The sequence below is a fragment of the Tachypleus tridentatus genome, chromosome 2 (assembly GCF_004210375.1).
Source record: "Tachypleus tridentatus isolate NWPU-2018 chromosome 2, ASM421037v1, whole genome shotgun sequence".
NCBI lineage: Eukaryota > Metazoa > Arthropoda > Merostomata > Xiphosura > Limulidae > Tachypleus > Tachypleus tridentatus.
In genome coordinates this window covers 116,064,558-116,082,157 of record NC_134826.1, presented here as the reverse complement: position 1 = coordinate 116,082,157, position 17,600 = coordinate 116,064,558, and the positions used below count along the sequence as shown (strand labels likewise).

The 17,600-nt window shown below is 34.3% G+C and overlaps 1 protein-coding gene across 8 annotated transcripts in view; it reads right to left on the bottom strand.

The window, feature by feature from the left end:
* Positions 1 to 17,600, bottom strand: part of LOC143244896 (SCL-interrupting locus protein homolog) — a 69,119-nt gene that overhangs the window by 32,201 nt on the left and 19,318 nt on the right. For all 8 annotated transcript variants that reach the window (XM_076490381.1, XM_076490384.1, XM_076490378.1 and 5 more), the window contains exons 7-10: positions 5,604 to 5,687; positions 4,185 to 4,271; positions 572 to 722; positions 288 to 394 (exon numbers count right to left, since the gene is read on the bottom strand). In XM_076490381.1, coding sequence (XP_076346496.1) covers positions 288 to 394; positions 572 to 722; positions 4,185 to 4,271; positions 5,604 to 5,687 — 429 coding nt within the window. The remainder of the gene's footprint in view (positions 1 to 287; positions 395 to 571; positions 723 to 4,184; positions 4,272 to 5,603; positions 5,688 to 17,600) is intronic.

Here is a 17,600-nt window from a genome sequence, read left to right as displayed (position 1 = left end):
TTAGTAGATAATTTTAATTCATTTACTTCTAATATGTTTTAGTGAAAAAAAAAAGTAAAATCAGAGTGATTTCAATCATGTACTTTACTAGTCACAAGAATTCCAAAAACTCAGTTTTTTTCTAATCTGCAGGGGAGAATTAATTTCACAAAAATTACGTTATTGCCCTTGCTATCAACATACAATGTTTTTCATTAAATCTACTAGTCTCATAAACAGCAATTCAGTGACAATGTATATTATTTTATAAGGTTTCTTTCTCTGAATTAGATCACTTGATGACTTACATTTGCCCCATAAAATTTTGGTAAGCTTCTTGAAAATTGCAACTCTCTGAATCTGATGGTACTTTTTCCAAATAAATTTCCAGCATTTTATTGTTAAAAACAGGAACCTGATAAAAAATAAACAATTTTATTTAAACTTTTCATGAACATCTTTATAATCTGTATGTGCAATAAATTATGAACACTGTTAATAAAACAAATTAAGACCTATACACAGAAATGAAGGAAAAAAAAAACAACTAAACAATTCTCTAAAACAAAGCACCAAAAAAAATGTACATCACCTTTGCAACAGATGTTTCTAAAGAACCCTTGAACATACATGGTATAAATTTATTTGATCCAGATGTAGTGACACAGTCATAAAATAGAGGTGATGAGTGGTTTACTGAAGCATACAGCATGATTAGAAATGGTTGTGGGGGTAGACACACCCTGAAATCATGTTTGTAAAGTTGCTTTTATTTTTAAACATTACAAAATTATTACTTTTTAAGAATTAAAAATAAAATGAAACAAAAAGACTTAATTAAGACAAAACTCTTAGTTAATGCTATCTAAAGTTCACATATTTCTATTTCAGAAATAATTTAAATATATTTTCAGTAATATTGTTAGGCATTACATATGAACTACCATTAATGTAAGTAAATAAATATTTTATAATGAATGCCTTCTGTGATTGCAGTTTTATTTCTGGAATTTACCAATGATATGCACACACAAAGCTGACAAAGACTCCCATGGAGAATACCAGAGAATATTTATTTGAGTATTATGTATGTTGCCTTTCTGTCATTTAACAACCTCACAACATCACATAAATTTAACACTCATTCCAATCAAAAGTCTATTCTGGCAAAATTCCAATGACAAACAGTTGAGAATTAGCTGCTAAACATGTCATTCATTTTGTCAGAATCTACATTTTTAAACCATTCTTATAAAATGTATTAAATCCTCTATGCAAGTTGAAAATGTTATATTAAAACTATTTTGAGGCCTCACTACATCATTATAGTTCATGTTGCCATGTTCAGTCATGCTCTATTTGATTACTAATTATCTTGATAATAGCACTGCGTGTTATTTCTTAAATTGCTTATGTTGTAAAAGTACAGAAAATGGCCATTATTTCCTTCAAACTTTTGTTTTTTTAATATGGATAATGAAATTTAGAAATTAACCTATTTTCTATGTAAAAACAGGCAAGTTTGCACATTTTCATTTACATAAAGTCTGAATAAAACAACATATGAATCAAGATTTATGTCTTTATACTAAAGTTGTACAAAAATGTTTAGAAGTGAGTAGTTTTGAGATTTGGGACTAACGTAAATCACTTTCACATATCAACCTCCAAATATAGTCTCCTATCATGTTTTCATTATATGCTCCCAGGTCACAAAAGCAAAGTTTGAAGAGAAACAACAGGTTTTTTTCATTTACTTTAGGCATAAGCAGTTAGGAAATAAAACTTTCTGCCCAGGAACAAGAAAAAGTAAAAATGTTGTTACATAGTGTAGCCCTAAAGTGTATTTTCCATTTTAGAAAGTTTTGTTACAAGTCTCTCAATGTTCAAAATACATCAATTCTCACTGCACCCTCCCCATGATCTATTTAGAGTACAAGAACAATTTCTCAGTACCCATTTCAACAGTAAGATAGCATAAAAATTTATAGGCATTTCATGGCTTTGTATAGAATGTCATGAACACCAATTTTATTTTCCAGCTTCTTAATGAATGTGCTGGTTCAATAGAAATGTGGAAGCAATTTGTGTCCATGTGACTTGTGTTGCTTTTCCATCTGAAGACCATGCATGGTTATGTTGGGTATTGCTACCTCGAGGATATGGATGTTTTCATAACACCATCTCCATGATCTAGGGTCACGAGTCAAAAGTCACATCACTGCATTTGTAGATTCAGTGAAAACTTTATTGAATTTCTATTTTATGAATGTATGCCTGCAGTTTGATGTCAAACTGCAGATTATAATTCTAGTTTTAGTATTGTACACTAGTTACTTTCTTAATTTAAAAGTAAACATTTAAAAAACTAAAAATATTAATTTTTGTGTGTCACAAGGTATGTTGAATGCAGCATGTGTTCTAATTAAATGTTTGTGATGTTCAAATACAAAGTCTATAATTTCTTATGAAGTAGATATTTAAGTTACTGCTATTTAAAAGCTAGAATATAAGATAAAAACCTATCTTTTTTATTTCCCAAGATTTCAATATATTTATTGAATCAACCAAGGTGATCCCCCCCTCTTAGAATTTTGAAAATACTTTTTAAAATACATCTACTTCACCCATTGATGTGTATGTATATATAAGCAATCCAAAGGATAATTCATATCTATATCCTAATTTTTATACTGGTTATGTTCGGGAGGGGGGAGGTCAAATTGACTAAATCTATACAGATATAATGGCGAAAATTACAGAAAAAGATAAAAAAAAAACAGTTTCATAATTATGCAAGATAAATTTGAAAAGTTTCTGATCCATAAAAATTTTTCAATCTGATAATCAAAATTACTTTTTCATATTGAATAAATATTGAAAACAAAATGTATGAGAAAATCATTACTTGAAAAAATCTTAAAATTTGACATAAAAATCTGATACTTTGTTATACTTTTCATGCTATAACTTTTAATATAGTATGTGTATGCTCATTAAATGTTTAGATTATCAGTAAACATTACAAAGCTTTTGTATACAAACACCAAATGGTTATGAGGTCATCCCATGGCATCAAGCCCATAGTGAAAGAGTTAACCACCGATCTTTGCGTTTGTAGATTCTCATCTGTTATAAGATGGCTTGCTTTGTTTACCATGGCTGAATTAATAGCTTTTGCAAGTCTCTCTCTGTGCTTGGTGCCCCAAATTGATTAATATTTTTCTTTTCCATGATATTAATAACAAATGATGTTCCCATCTTGGAAATTCTAAACCTTCAATTTCAACACATCTTTAAGTGAATATTTTGTTTCAAAAAGGTAGTATTCTTTAGTGACATTCTATTGCCTGTGAAATGTTAATACAGAAAGTACTTCTGGTACATGCCTTACCCGGAAACTGACATCAGCTGTGGTTATCATATGACTTACTGATTTGCAATATACAAATGTTTTAATATAATGTACTCAATGTACTCAAAACAAAAGAAATGAACCAAAAGGTTCCTATGAAAATAAAACAAAATACTACTACTTAATGCAAAAACTATGTACCAAAGGCACCAATGTTAAAATAAATTGGCAAAATATCAATTTCTCCTTTCATAAAATACAAAGTATACTCAAAAAACATCACTATATAGAAATAAACATTAGAGAAGATTAGCTTTTATGACTTGGTATTATACCACATTACAAAAAGAAGAAAAAAAAATCATACATGTTTTTAATCAGGTACATTAACATGCCTTATCTTATGGTCAGTATAAATGTTTAACCAATGTACTACTCACAGCAATGTAAAAAATTTAAAGTATTGAAAAAATAATTTCTCCATTAATTTTTTTTTTAAATTTATGTTCAGCAGAAGAAATTCAACTAAATTATGAATTATACAAGAACTTTTTTGGAAAAAGACAATAACAACAAACTAAATTAACATGCAAAATGGAGTTTCACCAAGCACTGAAAGTTAAGTGCTCAGTATATAAAATACTGTGAATACCAAATAAACTTTTTAAACTATGTTAGTTTCACAACTTCAGTACTTTTCTTGATTAATTGTATGCAGCTTTGCATATGCAATTTTCCAAGAGATGCTTTAAGAAGCATGTTAATATTTGCATTAAATGTTAACCATAATAACCACCCAAAGTACAAAATGTTTCTACTAGAAATTGACTTAGATTAAAACAAAACTTACCTATCTTGATAACTTGAGCAATTCAAGTACCTTAAAGAGGCAGCCCAAACATATGGATGACAGATACCTGATACACCACTTACCCAGCTATAATGCAAACATACAAAATAATCAATAATTTTATGTTACTTTACACTACAAAACAATTAAAAGTTAATAATCATGCAAAATTAAAACAATCCTTTTCTTCAAAACAGTATCAGAAAACAAACAAAAAAGGACAGTATTATAACGCTAGAATACAATTAGAAAATAAAACAAATCAAACTAAAAATATGTATGAAATTTTCAGAAGATTACTCAGATATTTACCTATTGAATATGCAAATACATCTCTGGCTAATACTTGGTAATCACATAACACAGTGTAACGTAATTTAAAATAATGTTCATATCGACTATTATATGTTAACAAACATATATAGACAAATTTCAACATTTCCACGGTGTCCTTTATAATCCAATTTCTGTTAAAAAATGAGTTGAGTATGTGTGTGCATTCCTTTCACAAATAAAAGATGGATTGAACAGAATATGTGAATGCATGTTGAAACTGGTATCCATATAAATTTTAGATTTAGGATTTTCAGAGATGTATTGTGGAATATGCACATAAGTAGATATATACAAGTTTTAGAAATGACAACTAGTCATCAACTATAGTAATATAGATAGTTTTAATGCTACAAAATATATTGAAACAAAGTAGGTTAATCAAAATTTTAAAAAATTAAGAAACTCAAGAGTTGTAATTTTCACTTTCTTGTTTCAACATGTTTTGTAGCATTAAAACTTTCTATATTACTATATACAGACACACACACACTAATATCCTTTATGGTACAAGAAAGAACTCGCAGCAATACCAGATGGAAGAATTCTGTGAAAAAATTAAATTAGAGTGATGAAGTTAGTCATCTCTTCTATGTTTGCCTATAAAAGTCACTTACTTAAATGAAAATGTATTGAAACAGCAAAATTTTAATTTACTCCATAAACATGTACATAGTGATCTAAGCAGCTGTACAAGTACAATGATTGTTAATTTTGCTCAGCCAGTACTGTGAAATAATCATTGTCAATATTCAGACATTTTAAAAATGCAATTTTTATAGCAACCATTTTGTTTCATCATGATACCTACTATTAAGTATTACTGTCCTTACTGACACTTCTTAAATGAAGTACTTAATACCATAAAATACTAAATTGTTGTTAATGTTCAAATAGGTTGGTAAGTTAACAACAATGAAATATAATATTTTAAATACAAGTTACACAATTGTATTGAGAAAAGAAGTAATTTGTTTTCAACATTACAAAAAAAGAAGTACAAGTTCATAGTTTTGTGACAAAACATAACATTCATTAAAATAAATGTATAGAAATAAATCATTGTTATGCAAAATTAAAACTTACATCCCTATTAGAGGCAGGGTCAAAACTTTGGGATCATTTTCCAGCATTAATACTAATCGTCTTGTTTGTTCCATAGTAATGAATCTGAAATTAACGTTTATCTTTTCATATTTTTCACATAAAAATGTAAAAACTCTTTTAAGTTTGTTTTAAACATTTAATGTCAAAAACATAGGAGGGTTAAGGTATAAATACTCTTTCTATAAACTCTAATAAGAGGTTTCTGAAAGCTGTTGTGAAATAATAGCTACATAATCTTTTGACAATAAATTATAATTATATAACAGCATATATACTGTAATTAGCTGTTTGATGGCTATAAAGCAGACATTTTTTTTTTATTCCTTTCGTACAGCCTTGATCCACCAAGTAAGCAAAACCTTTTCTATAAAAAGCTAAGTTGATTGTTTTATAGATGAAGTACTGCTCTATAGTTAATGAAAATATATAAGAAAGAGATCTTAAAATTACACTAACTAAACAAATACTATGTGGTAGATGGAGCTATATCTTAGTAGATATAATAACTGGAAAAAAAAAAAGTGAAAAAGTTTTAATAAAATATGAAAAACATTTGATTCAAAAATTTATACTATCAAGCAACTTAAATCACAGTAGCTGCTAATAAAAAACTTTTTTTCAATATAGCATAAATTATAAAATGGCATAAAAAATTAAAAAGACACATTTGGCATTTATCACACAATATAATTTTAACACTGTATACAAATAACAAATATATATATGAATTTTGTACATAAATAGTTTTGGGTGCCACATTAGCATAAAAATAAAGCAATTTTTCACCACTCTAATGAGAAGAATCCTCACATTTAAAATTAAAAACTGCAAAACTGAAGCAAACTCCTAAACAGACTTATCAACAAAGCATAAATAAACTACCTATTTTGCAATGATCATGTATTTTACACAATCTCCTAACCACCATGTAAATAACTTGTAACCATGAAGGTATACATATAAGTCTGAAAGTACTCAATGTATGTTCACAATATTTGGTAACATTTCAGTTAACAGTTGTAAACAAAAATTAAAAATTTTACATGTAGATCTATGGAGTCAAGAGTACTGACTGCTCAACTATAAAGTGAATTTCATGTTACAATTAAAAACATTTTATTCAAGTAAAAAAAAAAAAAAAGTTTAAATCTCTTAAAACCTTTTAAATAAATATTGAAAATGTTTTTCTGAAAAAAAACAAACTATTTTCTGATAGGGTACTTCACCTCTTCTTATATAACAGTTTTTCTCACTCAGTAATACCCTCTATTTAAATGGATTATTTTCTTTCTCAGCCTTGAAACACCCATCTACTCAATGACCAATATGGTTTACTGCATCTTCACATGTAAAATATCATGTGTGGACCCTCCACCAATAGAAATGCAACACATTCTCCTGATGCAGGTTCTCTTTATTCACTTTCACTTAATAGTCACTTCTTATCAGGTAGTTGCAGAGTTCAGACATACAAGATTTTCATGCAACTTTATGTAATACATTCTTTTTTTTTCAAATTAGTACTTTGAAGTTTCTACAGCTTTGTTAACTGTGGTTTATTAACAAGTTAACTTCTTCTTTGGTATGACATTTTTTTTATTGGATTCCAAATTCCTTCACAGTCAAGTATGACTTAATTTCATGCCACAACTTCTGCTACTGAAGCTGTTACTTTGACTTCTATGACCCAGGCTTCAAGCATGAGGGTCTTGGTTTCTGTTTATCAGTTAATTGAACTTTGTGTGGGTCATCCCTCTTCTCCTGACCATGCACAGGTACTTTCAGTGGAACCTTTAATAACGATGAGGATTTTGACTGTCAATTTCTTTCACCCTCTTCCATGAAAGCCTATGCCTCTCATGAGGAATGAGCCAGAACCCCCTTAGCCTTCACGGATTTGATTTCTCATGTATGTGATCTTATATCTATCCCCTGTTTCATGTCACACTCTTTCCCATCTTACACACTGCCATATTTTCCAAGTACTTTGTTTCTCCTCCAGATTATATGCTGTTCATTCTTTGTCTCAAATGAAGGCAGGAGGCTACATAACCTGACCAACATAGGTTTTACATTCTCATACACTGGCTTATCTGTAGGCGGATTTACCTTTTGTGGTCTCTCAGTGGTTTGTGTTTATTATACTCTGTGTGTGTGTGTGTGTGTGTGTGTGTGTGTGTGTGTGTGTGTGTGTGTGTGTGTGTGTGTGTGTGTGTGTGTGTGTGTGTGTGTGCTGTCCCAGAGAGTTCTGCAAACGTCTTCCAGTCCCAGTCTTCTTTGGTACCTTTCATCCATCGACCTTCTTTCTGAGGCAATCCAATGTTCACTTCATATTGATCCAATTATCCTCCCCTACCCTATTCCATTGCATATGGCTTTCTTGTGCTTGATTCTCCTGGGGAAGGACACTTGTCTTGCATACACTCACCACCTACTTATCTACATAAGTATGCAACCTTCAGATGGTCCATTTTCTGCAAGGATCTCATTTTGGTGATATAACAGCCTTTTGGAGTCACATATGGAGCTTGCAAGACAACAATCAAACATTTTTCTTTGGTTGCTCTTTTGTCTTAACCCACTATAATTTCAGCTTCCAACACTTGCTTCTTCCCTCCTTCTGAGGTTCTTTAGTGTGGCATTTTGATCATCATCATATCTATCTCCACCAACAGTTCTGAAAGCTAGCCTGTAGGTACCAGTCATTTTTCCAGTTTTGTTGACCTGTTACACCCATCCCATGGGTGATGAGGGTACTCTTACACTGTTTCTCCAGCTCCTCTTCCCACACCACAGTCACCCAATTCTATGTCTTCCCTTTACTTTGAGATTCTACCACTTGCCAGCATCTTTCCAAAGCATTTCAAATTCTACTTCCACAGCATGTTAGTTTTCCCTATCCAGGCTTTGCATTTTTCTCCAGATCATGCTTGTTTTGGAATTTTATGCCTTATGTTGGGTGACCAAAGAGTTTGCCTAGATTGAGTTTGCATTTACATCACTCCATGGACAACTGGCTTCTGTTTACCCTTTCTGAACCTGAAGCTTCTTGCCTCAATCACCTACTTTCAAGCAAAACAGCTCATATGAGGGTTGGATTATCAGCATAAAGAAATCTTTCCTTATGCCTACTAAATATCTTGTCTACTTTGGGGCATTTTTATGCACATGTTTCAGTAGGAGTCAATCTTCTCCCCAGTGCCCACATTCAATGGAACTTTCACTCCTCCACTCCCTATCATTTTCCTCACTTTTTGCATGCAAGGTTCTATCACCTTTGAAGATTTAGACCAGATGCATATGTGTTTTCTTCAGCAGACATTGCTTGACCCATGGAATCTTGTTTGGGATTCCTGAGAGTCCTCCATTACCCTCCCTCCTTCTATTCCAGATGATCTCCATTAACAGAGACAACACTACAACAGATGTGCTGTTTAACTACTCTTTTCATCTTTCCATACATTCCTCTTTCGGGAGTTGGAGATGTGGGGCAGCCATCAGAAGGCTCTTGGAGGGGGTGGTCTCCAATCAAATAATCCTTCCAAAACAAAATTGTGAAGCTTCTAGCAATACCTCATGCTTTGGACCTTTTATTTCCTTTGTTCTGATAAAAGTGGTTATGATACATTCTGCTATTCCAATGTTGTCTTGTAAATTAATTATCAAGGGAATGCCCATTACTGATCTCCGACATTGGAACTCCTTTACATGTCTTGTGGCATGTCATGTTCTGATTGCTTTTAACCACATGACAGGTAATTTACCACTCTTTTCTCCTCTGGTTTCCCATTTGCAGATCTTGGCTGTAGATCTTCTCAGTCCCCAATCCAGCTCCTTCCCACAATTAATTAAATTGTACAATGTCCAATCCATTCCATGTTTGGCCCTTCTTGTTGCTCCTTTCTGGTCAGTACAACAATGGTTGCCACTTCAGACAATTCCTTCATTAATTCTTTCTTTGACATCATCTCTCCTTTGCAAACCTCAGCCACTGGCACTCCTTTCTTTCTGCATTTCACACATTCTGTCTTCATGTGTGGCATTTACACAGTCTCTCATGAGGAGGTTCAGTTAATCCACACATGTAGTATCCCTTTTTCCCCCACTTCATTCACACTTCCTTCCTCATGGTTTATAAATGGAAGTGAAAGGTTTTCTACCATTAGTCACTCTGCTCGGGACTTTTTTCCTCTCCTGACTTTGAATAATGGTGCTTCTGTTTCATCCATCAAAGATTATTGTGCAGCCTAGTCCAATACCTTCCCTTTTTCCAGGTACCATCCTGTGTTTTCTTCCTACAATTTCCATGTTATTGCATTCCTTCCAGATTAATCAATCTCCCTGTGAGGCAGTCCTTTCAGATTGGGATACAACTATCTTTCTCCCTCTGTTTTAGGTTTGACCTTTTTCATGCATCACCTATCCCTTCAGATTAATTTCCTCCTCTTTGCCTGTGAGCATTGAGCTGAGATTTTTTTACCATTGTTGTTTCTTCTCTATTCCACATGTCCTCTTTTATCCAGATTGATTATTCCTGCCTGAAACTTCAAATGCTTGTGAGGAGACTTCTTCCTTCCTGCCAATTCATTTTTCCTTTCCTCCCTTACTAGTCCAGTTAGCCTTCTTTGTTCTGTTCAAGCTCTTCATTATTATACTGCTTACATAGTTTACTTATTTGGTTCTTTATCCCACTTCTTCATTCACTGGAATCTTTTATTACAATGCAACTTTTCTCCTTCAAACCAGATAAGCTCAGTTCATCATCTTATTAGCCTGGTGTATTACTCACTGTCACCATCTTCCACAAGTCTTTTACAGGTTGTTCTTTGGAAAAGATTCTTTTATAAAGTATGTGAAACACTCCTTATACATTAATCTCCCACTACTTTCATATGTTGACCATTTCTTCCTTGCCAGAGTACATTATTCTGCCTGACACAATACTTCACATTCTTAGTGGAGAAAGGGAGTTCTTATTACATTTAAGTTTCTACTTCTAGGGTGGTGGACTATGGTGACTGCCTTCTGAATGTGTTCAATTCCATTCATTTGAGAGTAGGTTGGTAGTGTTATGCAGATGTAGATGGCATAGATCCTCCACCTGAATCATATGCTATATCCTGTGTAGATCCACCATAATGCAATTCTTCCTTCTTGTTAAGATTATTGATCCTGCAATTAAATAGATGTTGCTTTCACAGAATCATTCTGCATTAGAACTGGATTAACAAAAATAAATCCTTACAGATGTGGGTAAGGATTCCTCAACATATTGTGGTCATTTTGTTCTGCTATTTGCACTCCAATTTCATCTGATAGAGTCCTGAAGGCTGATGTAATTCAAGGAGCATGTATAGTTTCTCAAATGTTCTTCACCTCCATGAGGTTCAAATCCAGAGACTAATGTTGCACTGTGTATAACAGGTACAACTGTTCCTGGATTTGAGTAAACCACCACACTGGCACATCTCTTCCACTGTCATTTGGATGTGGAATGCCCGAGTGGCTGGTGTTGGTTGTAGATTTACATGTCCTGTTTAGTGGGTTGGTTTGGTGTTATGGTGCAAAGCAACTAGGGTATCTGCACCAAACATCTGGTAAAAAGTTAAAATTAAACTAAAATTATTAAAATTCATAAAAGAAAATTAAGGTAAAACAAGAAGTTTAATTTTTGAATTAAAAACAAACAGCATTAAATACAATTTTTTACATATAGTCTACAGCAGTAAGACAAAAAGTTGTAAAGGACTTTCTGTAGCATAACTAAGTATCATAACTTGCTAAAATAACTAACTGGTAAGTTCAAAAATCAGCATTAGTCACCTGAAGTTGGCCTTCCCAGTCCTGGTTTCAAGTTATTTGACGTTACGGCCATTTTCTAATTTCAAATTGAACTAGGTGGACTTTGATTCTTAAAAAGGAGTCACATTAAAAAAGGTCTCATGTGTAAATTAAAAAACTTAAATAGCATTAAAAAGATTAATGGCCTTTAAAAACTAAAAACATTTCCATGGTGGACAGTGTCACCATCACCAACAACACTGTCTAATGTTACGGACAAACCTTGGGACAGAACATGTTCAAAATGGTACAGTCGTTGAAAGTCATAACGACAGCAAGACAGTAAAATGTAGCTTATGGTGACCTGAGTGTTACACAGACAACACATTGGTGCACAAGTCCCAGATAAAAGAAAATGATGAGTTAAAAAACTGACCAATGCGTAGTCTTGTTCAACTTCCTTTTTCCAATCCTAACAGCAGCAAAATGGCCAAAGTCTAATTCAGAGTTTTGTTTGAAAAAGCTTGTTTTCACATTGCTCACTCCAAGTCGACTGCCAACTGGCATGAAGACAAGCCTTGAATACAGGACCATAGTCCATGTATGGAACAGGCACAGCAGTGATAATGTCAGAACAGATAGATTCAGCTGCAGTGTCGATGAGCTCATTTCCGTGAATACCAACGTGGCTAAATATCCAGAAAAACTGGATAGAAGTGTTCTTGTACATTTGACCTGTAGCTGCTTGACGAGTGGTATAAATGTCAGCTTAGTCAAAGATAAGCCCCAATAACTTGGTCTTAGGGACCGCAGGCAGCAAAACTTCACTGATACAGAGTTCAGGATCAGTGTGAATACCCCATTTGTGGCAAAAGTGCATGCTCACAGTTTTAGATAGAGATAAGATAAAACAGTTTGCTGTGGTTCACTTCAGTAAACAACTAAGGGCAGTTTGTAGTTGCTGCTCAATATACATTGCTTTCAATGACTGACATGAGATGTGAAAGTTGTCGACATGGAACCCGTTTGCAACAATGAGAAGAAGTTGTTCAGTGATGGCATTAATTTTTTTATAGTGAAAAGTGTGAAACTCAGAACACAACCCTGAGGGACTCCAACTTCCTGTAGAAAAGAACAGGAAAGTGTCAAACCCACATGAACTTTGAATCACCTGTCCATTACAAATGGTCATACCTCCAATGTTATACCATAAGGCTGACATTGATGCAAGATGTCATTGGAGAAAGCTTTTCTTTTTGATGTTTCAAGTTAAATCAGGTGGTCCATGGTGGAATGCTACCATCAGAACCCACACTGGGTCGGCGAGGTTGTTTGATTTGAGGTACCAAACAAGATGAGCATTAACCATCCTATCTAACGTCTTACAGAGACAGCTCGTCAAAGCAATTGGACGGTAGTTTAAAGGAATCTTGGGATCCTTCCCCAGCATCAGGAAAAAGTATTTTCCTGCCAGATCCAGTTAAAAACAAATCACAAGAATAGTAAGAGAAGCAGGAGATAGATGGCACAGCATTTCACAATGTACATTATCAGGTCCAACAGATGAAGGGCCAGTTTGAGTTACACCAGTGTAAAGGGATGATTATAATAATAGACACTCAGCTTAAAAGGAAAGAGATGACTGCTCTGCCCAAGTCTTGATGGCTAAGAAGGTGGAGGATGAAGCAGAAGTGCAAGATATATAGCAAAAGCTTTCACCTACAGTATCAGCAATGCTCCGGGTATAAGCTACTTCCTGGCCAGAGAGCAAGATTGAGAGAGGAGCAGAATTATTTTGCCCACTGACTTTTCAAATCTTGTCCCATATGACTTTGGAACTGGTGGTAGAAGATATGCTGGCTCTGAACTTAATCCAAGAGTCCTTCTGGCTTTGACATCTTACCCACCAAGCATGTGCATGGGCCCACTGGAAATTGATGAGGTATGCAAGTGTGGGATACCCACAAAAAGTATCCCAGGCCTGTTTTTGAGCTTTCCATGCTGTGTGGTAGAAAGAATTCCACCACAGACGAGGATATAGTGGAAAACGTTTCGAGGTTTTAGGAATACATTGAGAAGCCGCCTGTATAATACAGTCAGTTATTGCTACCACACAGACATCTATTGATGGCTTGCATATGATGGCAGGATCAAGTTCTAAGAAAGCAGTGAAAGAGGGCCACTTTGATTGATCCAGCTTCCACCTGGGCACATGGATTGAGTGGCATCGACCACAATCAGTCTTTCAAAATTATAGGAAAATGATCACTGCCTCATGCATTATTGTCACCTCTCAATGAAAAGTGGGAGAATATTGAAGGGAAGCAAATTGAGAGATCAATAGCAGTAAAGAACTGACAAGGTGCATGAAAATAGGCATAAGAACCAGTATTAAAAAGAGAAAGATTGTGCTCATAGAGCATACACTCTACAAAGCAAATCCTCCTGTCAATGTTAGTACTTCCCCAGAGGAGATGATGTCCATTAAAGTCCCCCAGCATTAAAAAGGGAGATAACAACTGTTCAATAAAACCATCAAGGTCTGATTGTTCATAGATCTCTCCAGGTGATAGGTAGAGTAGAGAGAACAAACAGTGATGGTATGACCCAAGGAAACAGATGGCTACAGCTTCCAAGGGTGTTGAGTGGCAAAGATAAGGTGGGTATAAGCTGATTGTCAAACAGAGCCACCTCTCCATGCACTCGTCCATCATACAGTCTGTCATTTCTGTACAAAGAAAACTGCCAAAAGGTGACTGTATCAACAGATTTCAGAAATATTTTCTGTAAAGAAAGATATACAGGATGATATGAAGCAACCAGTGCTTTGATGTCAGCCAGATTAGAATGTAAGCCTTGACATTTCTATTGTATCAAGGTGGTCATTTTTATCTATGTGTAAGCAAATTGGGTGGAGAGTCCTTTTGTTTAAAACCACATCATTTTTCTTTATTCTCTTTATTTGAGAGAGAGGTCTGTTGAACTCCATGAATCCTGCCTTGGGTTGACTGAGTAGGTCTTTGTTGTTGGAAAAGAATTCCAGCAACTGAGACGTGAACGAACGATTATTTTGCATCTTGGGGTGGGAGAAAAAGATGTACCCAAGGAAATGTCCTTACTTGGAACCAAAGAAAGTGGATGTTTGGATTTGTTGTAATGTACGTTATGGACAGAGATGGGTGTTTACGTTGATTAACCAACTCTTTTAACCATGGAGATCAAAGACTTTTCATTTGGCTTTAGAATGATTCTTTTGGAGGCACAAAGAGACCCATCTGCACTCCCACTGTAGTTGTGGAATGAAATGCAGCAGCATATGTCCGAGATGAAGTATGTAATGTTTAGATTTGTTTTCAAATGCTACACCTATTTTTCTTCCAACCATTTAGGACAAGAACGAAAGTAAGACAGTTGACAGAATGAGGGTCTGTTTTATACTTATAGGCATCGTAGTCCTTGCCATCAGAAAGAGCACACGTCAAGGAACCACGACATGATGTCTTCAAGTGACTAAACTGCTGACACTGGAAACATCCTAGAGGGTTTAAAATTATGGCTGTACCTTGCAATTAAGGTAACCTGCCTTGATGGTGGGAAGGTGGACATGGTGATGTAAATGTCAGAATGAGGACACTGGCTGGTATCATAATTCCATCTTTGTGAGAAACTCCTTGGATGGAGAAACCAGCAAAAATCTCTGACTTAAGGATGTTCTTCAAATCCATCTCAACAATAACTCCTCATGACAAATTCAAAGTGGCACAAGACATGACCTAAATAGGTATATCCCTAATCACTTTTGAATGCAAGAGAAGTACACTTTGTTGAGATGTAGATGTTTCCACCAACATGTCACCAAGGCAAAGCTTTTTGACTTAATTTCGAGAGCCAACAAGTCCCTCCTGAATAAAAAAGGGAGAATCTGCCCTAAAGGTTTATCTGAATGAGAATAAAGTAGAAGAAAATGAGGTGCAGGTGTTACAGATGTTGAAGATTACTGCTCAGAATCTTCAAGATGTGGCCGTTTACCTGTAGACTGTTTTACACTATTTGATTTAAGTTTTCATTTGAAGGATCCATAATAAAAAGATATTTTGGTGCCAACTGACCCCACCCACCTTATGATGGGATGCACTACAATGCCAAATAAGGACACTGCAGCAATGCCAGGGTTTTGTGAGCACTATATCCAAACACCAGCATTAGATACAATAACCTTAATACATGTTGAGAACATCCAACACAGGTACTTGGTTGACCCTAGCACTAGTGGACCAACCCCAAGGCTGCCCATCTACAGAAATTCAAGGCCAAAGTGGTGTGTTAGGGTTAAACTCCTCAACCACCTGTATCCTCTCCTCCCCTTCACAGGTCATTACATATAGGAAACACGTGGGTGGATATTTAGATCCCACAAGAGGTAAACGGAAAAAACAGAACCTTCCCTGGGAGATTCCCTCACTATATACAGGAATCCACATCGAGGAGCCTGATTAATGGGACAATATGAAATTTCTGTCTCTTAAACTCAAGGTAAAGACTGTGCAAGACCTCTTCCTCCTACTGATCAGACAATAAATACCAAATTCTGTCTGGTTTGGGGCTAGAGTAAACTCGTATTCCAGCCATTTTATACCATGGGGTACATCTGTTTTATCTTTTCCCACCATTAATTCTGTAGTTGGGAGCCCTGTATGCATTCATATCTTAGGTTAAGCTTTATAGAGATTTCCATGACATGTATGGCGAGATCAACCATCTTTTTATCAGATCAAAAATGTTCCCCTCATGATTTATGCCCAGTTACATAACACTATTATACTGGGCAAAGAGTATACCTGGTACAGAAGTGGTGTGGTCTCTTACTGGCATTCCTCTCCAAACAGAGGTAAATCTTTAGGGATTTTCTCCAAACACTTTCGAAGGAGGTGTTCATCTATAATGAGTTACACTGGTCCCTCAAGTTTTCAATGAAGCATTTTAGCTTTCATACAAGAAAAGGTGAGGCACACTATCAGAAGTACTACATTGACAATATACATCCAATAGATACCTCTTCTCGCACTTCCCACTCTTCCTCCTCATTACTGAGGCTTATTTTCTGCCTAATCCCAAAGTGACTGTTCGGCACAATCAATCAGAGGGAGTAACCTGCATCAAGAAAGTGCGTCACACTTCTGTTGGTGGATGGTTGTTGCATTATAATTTACATGCAAAGACACTTTAAACTAAATTGATCATTAAGTAGACTGAAATGTCTAAGTTGCTGTCAAGCAAAAACAAATTTGAATATAAAGAGAAGCATTAAATGAGAAAAAATGTGAATAGAGATAAGTACCTATTAGAAATATATTTTCAGTTCAGGAAAATAACTGCTGTTATTTTCTCTATCCTAACTTTTCCCATTATCTCACTTTGAAAAATCTCATGACTACCATTAAAATTAGGAAATAAATATAAACTACAATTTTATTCTTGAATTGCTGCAAATTATAAAACAAGAAATCACAATTGTTTATCTTAAATAGCTTAAACTTTGTTGCAATATACATCGACTTGTACAGAATTTTATTGTTTTACTGATATTTGAGCCATGTTCAAGTAATAATTTCACCAAAGAAGTTTTAACTCTAATTACAATATCAAATCATGTAAAGCATGAGCTACTGACAATTATATCTTGTAAAGAATTTAATTTTTCTATCTTTATCTTATCTAATCTAACCTAACAACTTTCATTTTTACATCATAGTTATTTTCTAACAATAAAGAATACACATGAAAAATGAGATATAGTACATACCTGCATTTTTTATTTTTTTTTTTTTTGCTATCAACTGTTGATAACATTTAAGCCTATGTTTTTACACTAAGTGGTACTACTACACTAAATAATTTTAAATACACAATAATAAGATGTAAAGAGTAGACAACGTTATATAACTACCATAATTTTCCTGGCTTTATAATTATGCAATAAGAACCATTAAAAATTTGACTAAACTCATCTATGTGTTTTCAGGAAAAATAAGCTTGAATTGGAAGCAAAATGGAAAATTCTCCGACTGAAAATAATGCAATACAACATTAAACATCAGAGAGAACTAATGACAATTTGTGAAATAGAGGGTGCGACAGATGGGTGTAGCCTAGAGATATCCAATTTTCTAGTTTATGGTTGTATAAACAAACAAG